This window comes from Odontesthes bonariensis, chromosome 14, assembly GCF_027942865.1.
Source record: "Odontesthes bonariensis isolate fOdoBon6 chromosome 14, fOdoBon6.hap1, whole genome shotgun sequence".
Lineage (NCBI taxonomy): Eukaryota > Metazoa > Chordata > Actinopteri > Atheriniformes > Atherinopsidae > Odontesthes > Odontesthes bonariensis.
In genome coordinates this window covers 12,026,282-12,039,750 of record NC_134519.1, presented here as the reverse complement: position 1 = coordinate 12,039,750, position 13,469 = coordinate 12,026,282, and the positions used below count along the sequence as shown (strand labels likewise).

The 13,469-nt window shown below is 40.7% G+C and overlaps 1 protein-coding gene across 8 annotated transcripts in view; it reads right to left on the bottom strand.

Moving 5' to 3' along the window:
* Nucleotides 1-13,469, bottom strand: part of piezo2b (piezo-type mechanosensitive ion channel component 2b) — a 90,795-nt gene that overhangs the window by 39,486 nt on the left and 37,840 nt on the right. For 7 of the 8 annotated variants that reach the window (XR_012772815.1, XM_075482925.1, XM_075482930.1 and 4 more), the window contains exons 9-18: nt 12,317-12,436; nt 11,563-11,598; nt 10,623-10,740; nt 9,495-9,664; nt 8,775-9,005; nt 8,271-8,391; nt 6,630-6,823; nt 5,810-5,958; nt 3,050-3,223; nt 88-374 (exon numbers count right to left, since the gene is read on the bottom strand). Coding sequence is in view for 7 of the 8 variants with exons in the window: in XM_075482925.1 (XP_075339040.1) it covers nt 88-374; nt 3,050-3,223; nt 5,810-5,958; nt 6,630-6,823; nt 8,271-8,391; nt 8,775-9,005; nt 9,495-9,664; nt 10,623-10,740; nt 11,563-11,598; nt 12,317-12,436 (1,600 nt within the window). In the remaining variant the exon portion in view is untranslated. The remainder of the gene's footprint in view (nt 1-87; nt 375-3,049; nt 3,224-5,809; nt 5,959-6,629; nt 6,824-8,270; nt 8,392-8,774; nt 9,006-9,494; nt 9,665-10,622; nt 10,741-11,562; nt 11,599-12,316; nt 12,437-13,469) is intronic. The other variant, XM_075482927.1, reaches the window with a different exon arrangement.

The following is a 13,469-nucleotide window of genomic DNA, read 5'->3' as shown; positions in this document are numbered from 1 at the left end:
TAAACAATCGTGACTGTTAGCTGCTGGCTTCGATGCTTCTCGTACGGTTAATGTCAAAGTTTATGGACCTGTTGTGCTGTTCACTACCTGAGCTCTGCTCGGTGCTCGGCTCTGGCTCGGTCCCAGCGCTGCAGCGGATGCTCTCCTCTGTGCTGGACTGCCGCTGGTCAGAGAAGCTCTTGGGCTTCTCGCCTGTCATGTCGGTGTCATCCATCACCACCACCAGGGTCGTGTCCCTCTCCTTCTCAGAGTCCCAGCCTTCTTGATCCTCCTGCTTTTCCTGCAGCTCCTCCTTCTCTTTGGGCAGCACTGCGTCCACCGAGCTGGCGCTGAGCATGGTGAGGTCGGCCAGGCTGCCATCCTGGTCCACCAGTCTGAGGACGTGGGCAAGTTTTACACAATAAGACACATGTGCACATATGCAGATCTGTATTAATATACTTATGAGGACCTTCACTGACTTGTTTAGTTACCAGAGACATTTTTGTGTCTTTCTCAGGGGTCATTTTCAGAATTAGCATAATATAAACACCAACAAATCTCTTAATCGCACTGTTCCAGATAACATTTTTCGGTCTTCTTTTTTTTTTGTCGAGAATCTAATACATGCTTGCAGTGAATATTGATTCAACGATCAACTTTTAGCAACAGAATGTTGCAGCTACTTGCTGACTTTATTTAAAAAAAAAGGTAAAATTGTACTTTAGTTGCTCATTACTCATATTAGCTGATGAGGATGGGCTGCTTCTTCTGTGTTTCACCATCAGTGGGTGTCTTACCAACTTTTCTGCTCTTATTTTAATGTCAAAACTGTTTGCTACCATAGCACCCAAACCCGTGTGTGCCCTTGGAAATGCTGATTTTACAGAGTTCAGAAATGTGTTAATTTCAGGGAGATTAGATTTCCCTGCAGAATCCTTTAAAGAGCTGCCAGACTGCATGAATAGTGTTTATTTTTGTTTGTTTTTTAGTTTCTTAAGTTGGTTGTAATGCAGAGATGTGTTATGGCTGCCATTTCATTCCACTGGCTTCTAAGAAGATCAAAGCTGTTTTACTCCATTTAACTGCTTTCCCTTGATTAAAACCCTAAGCAACTGGAATATGATCTTAAAAGCCCCATCCAATGAAAATAGATTTTTTTTAAAATCTTGTTAACTTGTCCATGTGGAGTTTTTCCGTTAGAAGACATACCGTGAGAAAAATTAGCAGTTTTCTGGGTGAGCATTTTCACTTTTAAGGATTGATATGTTACAAACTAAAAAATCTATCTTGTCGGATAGGAAATGATGATCCTGACTAGTACTTATCTAACATTGCTAATTGTTTGCCAACATAGTCAAGCAAAGTAGTGAAGTGTAGTTGAGTGTTCAAGCAGAGCTGAGTAAGCAGCTGCAGATAGGAGAGCTGTGGGGGCTGATCCGCACAGGCTAAAACTTTCTTTGTCGTAAATTTGATGAGTAGAGATCAGTTTTAAATAGCTTAAAAAGTTTCAGTTTCAAAAAACCCGTCCTCACAAGCATATAAATACACAGATTCATTCACATGGTCCAGGTGATTGACAAGAGGCTCCAATGCAAACGTTGAGATGGGACTCATCAGCCCTGTCTGCTAACTGAACAACAGAGCAGCATTTCATCAGGCATTGAAACTGAAAAGCAGTGCACATTCCTTCTGCATTCTTTAAAACAATGTAGGTTATTTCATGATTAGGTAGGTCATTTTCTTCTTGCAGCAGATAAACAGTAGCTGGAGGGAGGCAGAAACCCTTTAAAGTCTTCTCAGGCAATGGAGTGCGGTCAAAGTTGGGGTTTGGCTAACATGAACTGGCTGCATATCAAGGCAAGCATTCTGCTGTCCAGAGATCACACTTACTTGCTCGGCTGAGTGGTAATTTTGTCTTTGATGCTGCTCAGGACAATAAAGTTACACAGAGATCAAGATGAACAGTGAGGAGGAGAGCTAACACAAGCAAGCTGAAACCTATGTATGCATTGGTAAATGTACAGAAACTGGCCACAAGACTCCAGTGGTTTGGGGGAGTTCTTTCAGGAAGGGTGTAATTTTCTGGGGTTCAGTGCACAGATGGGGTGTCATTGACAAAGATACTGAAAGGGGTGAAGAAGTTCTTGCTGATTCAAACATGCTTGAGAAAGAAGTCGTCTGTCAGAGGGAGAAGGATTTCATTTGAAAAAGCACCGGGTTTAGAGAGAGGGTAAAAGATCTGGAAAGCAACTAAATAAATCCAACTAGAGGTGGCTACAAGCAAAACAGAAAACTGGAAAACCTGAAATGAAATCAATCATGTCATAAAAAAATCCAGAAGTAAAACATTTCAGTAGAATATTAGTGTACAGCACCTTTATTGTAAAGGGGAAAAAACAAGGTGAGAGGGAGAGTGTGGGGGGCTGAGGAAGTCTCTGAGACTCAGACTGGGATGGTGATGGATGCCACAGAAAGCGAGCAGATACCCACCTATTCATGATCACATAGACACGCCCATTGACTTTAGCGTGGCTGTGAGAGAAGGGTGGCAGAGGAGACATGGCAGCTGAGCTCAGCGCAACGATGGCAAACTCAAAACACAACAATTAAATAAATAAAGAACCGGTGCCACAGACTGAGAGATGTTGATGTTGTGGCACAGAAATGCATGACACAGCAGAACGAGGACAGGTCCGTGATGAGAACAGTGGTTATAAGGGATGTTTAGAGTGTGATAAAAAAGGAGACATCCATCTAACATGCATTAACTTCTATTTGTGAGTAAAATCTATGGAAAATATCAGTGTTGTATTTGAACGGTTTCTCTTTTCCATAGAATCGTGTGGTAACATATTTCGTCCCAGAAGCAGGGGAGGAACATTAGAGAATGCACATATGGCTTGTCATATGAACCTCTCAAAATAAAGGTTTACTAATAACCTCCATGTAGGGTCAGTTGTCGGTTTTAAATTTCAGCCATATGAACATAAAAGAAGCCAATACTTAAAGGAAAGTCAGATTTTCAATGGAAGCTGGAATCAGAGAAGACGAGCATCATGTGCCTCACCTGTAAATAGTGCTTTGCTCTTTCGCCACCACAGCCTGGAGGTCTGTGAGCTGGAGAAAGCGGTCGTGGAAATAGTGCAGGTGGAGAATGCACACCAGCAGGAAGGAGGTGGGAATGAACACCCTGGTGAACAGCATGCTCAAAGAAAACCTCTCCAAGCCCAGGTCCTTCAAGCTGCGTCAATGAAAGAAATTTCAGAAAACAGGAGATTTGAGGCAGGATCTGTTCCCATCTGAATGAGCTTGGGAGTCTTATCCAAAGTAAGAATTATCTAATTAAGAACAGGTTAAAATCACATTATCATGGGTTAATCACATTATAGTATGCTAATACAAAGACTCCGTTGAGTAGTTCATTGTGTAATGAACACAAAGGCCTGTACTATGGAAGCAGGTTCAGCATTTTTAGGGTATCTTTAAGTGATCTGGTTTAACTAACCCCAACATTGGAGATCACATTAAGCGGAACTACAACGCCGGTTAGCACCTCTGTAAGTCAACAAGGTTTTCCGAGACTGGATATCTGCACGTTCGTGTAAAACAGGTGGAGGTAGCAACAAATAACAAAACACAATCAAATATTTTTCAGCCGGCTGAACAGCAAAACAGCTGTTGCAGCCAAAGCAGGAAGCAACGCTGCCAAAAAAGAAGGGGGTAAAGATGCAGACATCCTTTATTCACACAGTCAGCAGCTGGCAAAGTGGATGATTAAACTGCAGATCAGGATCACTGCCATTTCATTAAAGACAACTTTACGATCTTGTATGTTATCAAATGAATGTAATGTAGGTGTTTTCTTACAGTGTGTGAAACGCTTCAGTCTTATTCTGCCAGATTTAAAACTGTTTTTAAATGCTCTTTGCAACAAATGCAGAAGAAACATGAAATAAGCCAACTGGCTTATTGCAAATGGAAAAGTTAATTTTATGTCATCCAGGCTCTAAAATGCTAAATAAAAAGGTTTTAGTTGTCTAGAGATTTCAATTAGAATTCTTAATAAGACGTGTTGATATGAATATGAAACAAGGAAATCTTTTACAGTTTAGTGACGATTTTGATAAATCAAAGTAATTTATGTTTGTTCCAAATCAAAAGTCAGCAGGAAAGAGTTTCAGAGTGATCAGTCTCTGTGTCTTAAGCGATCCCCTCTGAGGTCGCATTTCATGTAAAGATGCTTCTGGGTGAAAGAGTGCAGTCGATCCTTGACTCCAGCTGCAGTCGGAGAAAGCCTCTGTTGCAGTTCAAGCACTGATATCTAACTGAGATCTGATTAGTGGAGAGGCAGTGCTTTTACATGTGTTGATCTCATATCTCAAAAATGGAGTTGCTTCAGAGCAGGTTAGGTTTCGAGCATCAGTTGCCATGGTGATACACTCCGGTAAGAAACGAATCAGCTTCGTGATGCTGAAAATCCAGAGTTGAACCTGAGGTCATAAGACACTAAACCAGCTTCGTAGTCAGGTTCTTGGCTTTTTGTTTGGATTTTATTCTCTTTTGTGTTTCCAATTCCATTTTTCCCTCTTGTATGCTTGTTTGTCTTCTTCCCATGTGTGCTGTGGGATGGTCTCCAGCTGCCTGGCAGTTACCCTCCACACCTGACTTCCATTATCCTGTCAAACTGCAGCATATCAACCTGTTGTTAACAGACTGGCTCAAACAATGATCCGTCAATGAGTGGAGTAAAGACCAAGGGTGATATACGGCAAAAACACTTGTTTCTCTGCGAAGGTTCTGTTTTTTTTATTCTGTATTCTGCCCTGTTTTAAGACGACGAAGAGGAGCTCTCTTTCTATGCTGCGTCCTTCTCTATACGGCTATGCAATGAATTGGAGGACAAATCATAAAGACACAACAAAACCAGATTTGCGTCTTTTTTTCAAAACCCACAAGATATATTTTGTTTGGCTTCCATCTGCATTGTCTGAGTTTGTTTTGAGTTTTAATACAGCTTAAATTCTATAATCATGAGTAGAGTAGTAGAAGAGGAATGAGAGGCATCAGAGGAAGGGGACAGGTGCATACTGGTATCAGAATAACTAACAGTTTTCATAGTTTGGTCTGATCACCAACAGATGGAGCAGCAGAGTGTTACTCACTCCCTAAGTACACTATTACTGGAATTGGCATTTTACTACTCAATTGTAAATGAGCAAATCAATGAATGTATCTGCTCAGAAAAAAAAAACTTAAGAATAATAAAATTGAAGTAATCAAGTGATACTTGACTATTGCAAAGAACAGCTACTAATGGCTAATGCATGCTTTTAATAATGCCTTTTTACTAAATTGTGAACAAATGTTGGCCAGTGTTCAAGCTCTATAGGTGGTCTGACTGCTGTAAACTGTCCTCTGTAATCCAGCTGTCCCCATCTGGGCAGCGAAACCAGGAGTGAGTCAGTGGGGTTATGTGGCACTGAAAGGATTGGATAATTGGCTAAATTACAATAAGATTGAGTTATTAAGTGCATGTAGACACCTGAATCTGACAAGAAATTGGATCGGATTACTCGCAATCGGATTAAGACCCCGAGATAACTCGGTTGAAAGTCAAAATAAACGTGTTTGCAGATGGGTGAACCACGTGGCAAATTAGACTTTGAGACGATATTACATGCCTGAGTTTGATTCGATTCATTCACCGCCATATATCCAAGGATAATTACCCTTGCTCAACTCATTCTTATTGTAATTTAGCCAATTATCCGATCCTTTCAGAGCCATGTAACCCCACTGACTGAGTAAGATGTTTCTCAGAGCTCACCTCTCATTCTTTACATGCAGCATTCCCGACCAGAAGTGCTCTGATCCCTGAAACTGGAAGGTGTAGACCACGGTGAGGACCAGCATGGTGTACATAACCACTGACATCCAGAAGTACTTCAGGATCCTCCTCCACCACTCATAGTGCACCTAGGAAACAAAAGATTGTAATAACTGCATTTAAGGGGCTGCGAATTCTCAAACGTTATCAGCTTGGATTTAAATATAGTGAACGGAGGACATCTTGTTTATGTTATCTTTCCAGTTTCATCTTGTGTGGAGTTATTAAACAGCAGAGAATTCAGTTTGTGTTATGTGTTACTTTACGTGCTGTATACAACATGCTCCAAAATGTGGTGTGTTTGTCAAAGTTTGTACTTGTTTATGAGCTTATGAGTCGTAGCTTCCTGAGTTGTGCATGTTCACGAGTCACCGCTTTCACCCCCGCTGCCCCCTCAGCAGGCCAAAAGGAATTTTAGCCAAATCCTCGCATTCTCAAGAGGTTGCTTCCCCAAAGAGAGAAGAAAACTATTTGGAGTTTTGATGAGTGTAGAATTAATCTAGAGGTACGCAAGATTAAGAATGAAATGACTGGAAATCATCCTTCCAGGATAAAGCTGCCTAATTGTCATGGAAATGTGCACAGATTTGTGACATAAAAGCAGCCATTAAAGTGATACTTCAGACGTCAGCGAGCATTGTGTGTTATTCTACCTTTAAACAAGAAAATACTGAATTTATATGAAGTTAAGTGAGAGGTAAAATTGACCAAAATACATTGTTTGAAGTATTCTAACTTGTTGGTTGCTGGTGTGTGGTACCTGGTAGAGCGCCACACAGGAAAGGAACATCATCATGTAGATGATCTTGTACATGACAATGGTTCCCTCAAAGCTGACGATGAAGAACATGCCACCGCAGATGTAGATCCAGTACTTGATCAACAGAGACATCACCATGTTCCCGAGAACCTGTACGATGTCCTGCTCCCCTCCCTCCTCAGACTCCCTTTCCTCTGTAAAATAAAGCATATTTATCGTCAGCTTTTCATGTCGACCAAATTAACCATCGACCAAGGTGCCTGGAAGATTGTTTATATGACACACTTCTACATGAAAGCACACTTATTGTCCAATGAAACCCTAAAAGCAATGATGGTTGTTTTAACCCTAAATCCAGAAATCAGTTGTGTCCACGTCAAATGTTGAAATTAAAACATTTCACTATTTCATGAAAAATATCTCAGAAAGGTCGGGACAGAGGCAACAAAAGACTGGAAAAGACTGGAAAAACATGCATCAACTAATTAGGTTAATTGGCAAGAGGTCAGAAACATTATTTTATGTCAAAGAGCAACTTAGAAAGGAAGAGTCTCTCAAAGGTAAAGCAGGATTCTGTCATGGAAATCACTGCATGGGCTCAGAAACACTTCAAGAAATCATGGATTATGATCACAGTTCACCGTGCCTTTCACAAAATGCAGCTTAAAGCTCTATGATGCAAAGAAGAAGCCACATGGGAACATGATCCAGAAACACTGCCGTCTTTTCTTGGCCACAGCTCATTTAAATTGGACTGAGGCAAACTGTTCTGTAATCAGACGAGTCAAAATTTGGAAATTGTTTTTGGAAATCATGGACAATGTGTCCTCCGGACTAAAAGGGAGGAGGACCATCTGGCTTGTTATCAGTGCTGAGTTCAAAAGCCTGCAAATTGCACATCTGGAAAAGGCACCTTCAGTGCTGACAGGTTTATACAGATTTTAGAGCAACATGTGCTCCGTTTCAGATGACGTCTTTTCCTGAGAGGGCCATGCAGAAAACATGGCATAGCATGGCAAGACAACGCTAAACCACATACTGCATCTATTACAGCAGCATGACTTCATAGTAGAAGAGTCCCGGTGTTAGACTGACCTGCCTGCTGTCCAGACCTTTAACCACCTGAAAACATTTGGGGCATCATGAAGTCATGTTTACAGACTGCTGTTAAAAGAAGACGGGATGCTACACAGTGGTGAAAATCAACTTGTCCCAACTTTTTTTTAGACGGGCTGCTGTCATCAAATTAAAGACAAGCTAATATTTTTCATGAACAACTAAGAAAAAGGTCTCACTTTTAATATTTGGAATCTTTTCTATCCTATATTGTGAATAAAATAATGGCTCATAAGCTCTTTCAATATTTGAATGCTGTACTTATTTACATTTTATACAGTTTCCCAGTTGGGGTTGGGTGCAATTGTACAAATAAGCTAAAAGTCTGCAACCACTCTCATAATTTATCCACTTGTACAAATATATTTGTTACGACACCTTAAAGGGATGGTTGGTTAGCACCTACGTAAGTGACTGGTAGTACTGGTTTAATTCAAATGGTTCTAGCAGTTTGATTCTTACTAACAAACCAAAACCAAAAGGCATATTAGAAACAAAACAAGTTGAATTAAGTTTAAGACTTACCCTTCTTCTTCTGATCCTCCACATAAACATCTGAGAGAGCCGCACTGTCTTCTTTTTGCTTTTCTTGTCTCTCTGTAAGCGTTTGTCGTAGCAGCAACCAGAAGCTGAGCAGACACAGCATCTAAGCGCAATAAATAAAATGTTGATGGATAGATAGCAAGCAAGGAAAGAAAAGGGTGGCCAAAAAACACGCAGGGATATATTGTTTATGCAGTTAATCAGAACGGAGTTTATAAACTTTAATTGGATTGTCCAAACCCAAAAGCATGTTTTGTATTCATCTGGCACCTTGGACTAAACATTATAAAATTAGTTTGAACGAGGTATGAAATATAATTGCATCCTCAGTCAACAAAAGGATCAAAAATAGGATAAACACACATGCACTGTTTATTAAGCAGACACCTTTATTAAGCTGCATGACCGTGGTCTTATTTCACCAACTGATATCATGAGAGACAATTCTGTCCGTTAGTCAAACCGCTATTAATTAAACTCCCAGACCTTAGATGAAAGTGAGTGGAACGGGTTGTTCTTCTTGACAAAAAATCCTGAGACGGGCTTCATGTTCTCAAAACTCCAAATGTACTGCAGCACTATCAGCAAGTTGCCATAGGCCACCATGAAGGGCGAGGACAGCATGGCGTAACGCCTCCGGTCCCTCACCATCCACAGCGCGCAGGACCAGATGAGGAAGATGAACGTCAGCCAGCTGACGTACGTGATGCTCCATGCCTGCAGAGGACGCACGGCAAGACATTTTTGAATAAATGCACCTCAGATAAAAACACAGGGATGTGAACTGCAACCGCATGCGTTCGTCAAACTTTGTTCCATAACTTTATCGGTTTCTTTTCATGCATTTTTACGAACTAAAATCAGGCCTGTTTTGTCCTTTGTGGTGAAGAATGAACAATGAGTATCTCATGTATTATATCTGCCATACATAGAGAGTGACCAGTACAGCTATTTTCTCCTGTGGGCTGGTTCCACTGGAGCAGAGTATGTTTAATCAAATGCTCAAAGGCATCTTAATAAATGCCGATCTAGCTGAAAGAGTTTAACTTGTTCCCTTCTAAACAGGAACCATGAATTGATCATCAGTTTGGTCAATTTTACCAGTTTTCTTAGGGTCAATATCGTTTTCGGTCCTACTTTAACATCAAAATAAGTTACACAAATCCAGCATAAGTCAGCTCTGTACGTCACATCTGCAGGACTCACCATCATGGCTATGAGAGCGCAGATGTAGCTCTGTTTCATGATGAAGTGGAAGACTTTGACCATCGCACCAACTCCTTTTTTCTTTATCTCATTCTCCTCATCCTCAGACTCCTTCAACGCAGAGTCCTCCGGCGGCAAACACACTTCATACACACACTCCTCTTTCTTCTCTGTTTGGACAGAAAAAACTCCTCATGAGAGTAGTAACAGCAGGTCCAGATAAATTCACTTTCATTTGCTAGTTTCTAAAAAGTTTGGAAAGACTGAATCTTACGTAATGCTGTAAATCAGCTCATCTTATTACGGTTCAATGTTCTTTGCGGAAATTTTGGGCCTCAACATTCCACTCTCTTCAGTCATTACAACAACACTCTCTGCAGTAAAGCCATCCTATGACCCTTGAAACTTTGCCTAAAATGCTAATCTATGGTATAACCACAGTAAATTAAGAGCTGCTCTAGAGAAACATGGAGTAATTTATTAATTTTGGTCTCTTTTGAAACACTATTTCTTTTCCTAAACTGTCAGAATCTTTTTGTGTTACTGAGATTGAATTATAGACGTTTGAACACGTTGAAAAGGAATCATTTCTTTTATCCATCCAAACTTCTGAGTAAACAGATGCTCGTAGATGACTGTAGCTGTGACCTCTTATTTTGAAAACACAATCAGATCACAGCCTAAGTTCTTACCCTGTCCAAGTCCAAATTTGAGCTTTTTACAGACTTTTTACAGACCAGGCCCCCTGGTTCTTAGACTCATGTGAGGTGTCAAACCATAGCTAATATTGCTGGCTTAATACTTAAATTACAGAAACAAGAATGTGTACATGAATACATGAGAGATGAGGCGTAGCTGCCTACTACTGTGTACTACTGCCATTAGACTTATTAGGTGAGTTACCTCCATTTTTGTGACTTTTGTTCTGATTTTACTTGTTTTTATCAGATCACAAGAATATCAGCTTTCCAACCTTATGTTGAATGTGCAACCTCTTATCTACTGTACGTGTATGAAGCAAATCTGCTTCAGAAAAAAATTCAATAAAATACCTGTAGCCTTTCTAGTTATTCCTGTCTGGTTTTATAATTCCTCTCATTTTTGCTAATGTCATGGGCAACAGCTCACCTGTACTGTCGCTGCGCTGGTCCATTTTATACTGCGGTGTGGAGTATAAATCCTGACGGACTGGCCCATTCTCAGTCGTGACGAAGTCAAAAGACGTCCCGTTTGAGGTGGGAATAACCTGCGGATCATCATCAGAATATACAAATAAACCTCTGTACACGAGATCTGTTATGGGATCAAGCTGTTCTGCAACATTCTGCCCCACAAAGGCAAAAAAGAGTAACTTCTGTCATTAAATGATCAAGTTACTGGTAGATTAACTGGGATTTTTGTTTATTTCAGTTACTATGCTTTGGCTTTGTGGGACAATGAAGCAACTTTTCACACTGCACTTTATCTGATTTAAATAAGTACAATCTGCCTTGTAAAAGCATTTCATACCATAAAAATGAAAATGCTTTATTATCTATTCTTTCCTTTTGAAAATGTAGGAAATAGGAGCTGCAGACCGACAGGAAAAGTTCACATAAGTAAGTACATCTACATGCAGAGGTTTTAAAAAAAAAAAAAGAAAAGTCTGTGCGCTTGAAGGACGCTGGCTTAATTAGGCAATAACAAAAAAATGCTGAAACCTCAGATCAACCTTTTATTTTTTAACAGAATTAGAAAGATTGGAGGCTTTGTTCCTCATCTCTTAAAGTGTAATCTGATCAAAACTTATTTTTTCTGTGCCAGCATGAACACAAACATTGACAGCGGTTGAGACCTTTCTCCTGAAAAAATATAAACCAGCTCTTTAAAATTTAATCAGCATTCATCAGATGTGTTTTCTCAGCTTTATTTTGCTGAGACATTGGTAAGCTTTGAGGAATCAGCTTTAACAAAGCCCTGTTTTATGAGGATGCAGTGTGAAAAGCACCCTGCAGGTATCCCTTTCCTTTGCAGCAAGACTGAGGGATAAAGACAAAAAGATTTCAGAATGCATCCAGAGCAGGCGCACCTCAGTTGTACTGATGCCATCCTGGGTGGAGAGGAGCTAGGAGGAGAAGAGAGCATACAAGGCAAGGTGTGTTATCGATGAGCAACTGGAGTCAAAGGAGGTCTTTTTCTTAGCAGTCGCTGATAAGCAGGAACAAAGCCGAGCAGCGCTACCCTGTAAATCGAGTCCATCACTCATCTGTGTCTGCACACACTAAAAGCTTTTAGACCACAGGGGGTGGCCGCTGGAGACGGGCTACGGTCCTTGATACAAGAACAAGGCCAGAAAGTGTGTGTGTGTGTGTGTGTGTGTGTGTGTGTGTGTGTGAGTGTGGGAGAGATGATGTGTTGGCCTGAAATCATTCCAGGGACGAGTGTATTATGAAGCTTGTGAGAACAATTAACTGCTGCAGTTTTGTTTAGAGAGTTGGTTTCCTGTTTATCTGAAAACTGTGCCCGCACCATAATGTCACTGGCTTGCTTCATTGTGCGACATTTATCCTTCATCAGCTCTAACCTTGGTACACGGAGGGGAGTCATTTGGGTTTTTAGCAGCCAAAACTTCTGAATGAATTTTTAAGATTGCCGTTCAGATCATTTGAAGGTTGTTTGGATCTCCAACACTTTTCTAAACTGTCCCGCTTCAGCTTATAATCTTTCACAGTTGGATACTACACGGGAACTGTACAGTGATATGTCAGCTAAATCATGTTTACTTCATGAACTGTCCAATAATCAATACAGCATTGCTCATGAGTGCATTAACCCTGACGTACATTTTTCTCATCTGTGCCCTGCCGTGACTCCCACCACAGCTGCCTCTTCCTGTTGGCTGAGTTATTCCCTCTGTTTCCGCACTCCTCTTCCTCCTCACACATATCGTCGTCCCTGTCGTCCTGAGAAAACACAGATAGACGGTTTGGTGTTTCATGTGTATCTTTCACGCTGATCTCAGGGCTCAGTCCACTATTGTGCAACTGAGATGATACTCTCAAGAGTCTTGGTTGTGATCGGCTCTCGTTCAACACTGTTTTGCAATTGGAGTGCAGAATCTGAGGGGGGAGTTGGTAACCTTTAAAAGGAGGAAGTGATGAGTATTATTTTGGCAAGGTCTGTGTTTCAAATACCAAAACAAAAATGGAAAAAGAGCACATAATGTAATCCATTCACTGGCCCCGTCAGAGAAATTTTCTCCTTGGGTTTTTAATAAAACTGGAGAATTTGTAAGAAAAATCCCATAAAATACATTCCCAAGCTGAAAGTTGATGTGGAAATCGGGGGCTGGAGTGTGGCGCCCGGATCCCCACTTCCTGGGACAGAGAGTTTTGTCCCTCAACATTTCTCTATAAACATTTACGAATAATCACAACTAATAGACTGCCAAAAAACAAACAACAAAACCTGAATTTAATTAAGAAAATAGGTAAGATCCTCCCCTAGGAGGAGTGATTAGTAAGTTTCAGCTGGTAACCAGCTAACTAACCCCGAACTGATGCAGTGAGAGGCTGATCAATACTTAAACAACTGTGTTGGAAGATGCATCCTGTGGTTGTGGAAAAGTTGGTACTCTGTTTCTGAAACTTTTAGACAGAATCAAGAAAAACAAAACTGGGTTAAGAACTGTCCAACACGATATTAAAGCCTTAATGGATAGTGATGAAGCATCATCTTTGAGGAATAAATGTGGTCCGAAGTAAATATTTAATGATCGTTATCTGAGATCAATTAAACATTAGGTGAAATCAAACAGAAGAAAATGGTAGAACTCATGGAAACTCTCACACTCAGTGTGGAGAGAATTCAAGCTACTGAGACTAAACAGCTAAGGAGCATGAGGATTGGGCTCTGGATCAATGGAAAAAGTTCTGATGTGTGTTCTGATGAGTGCAGATTTATCCTGTTCCAGTGTGATGGGCACATCGGAGTAAG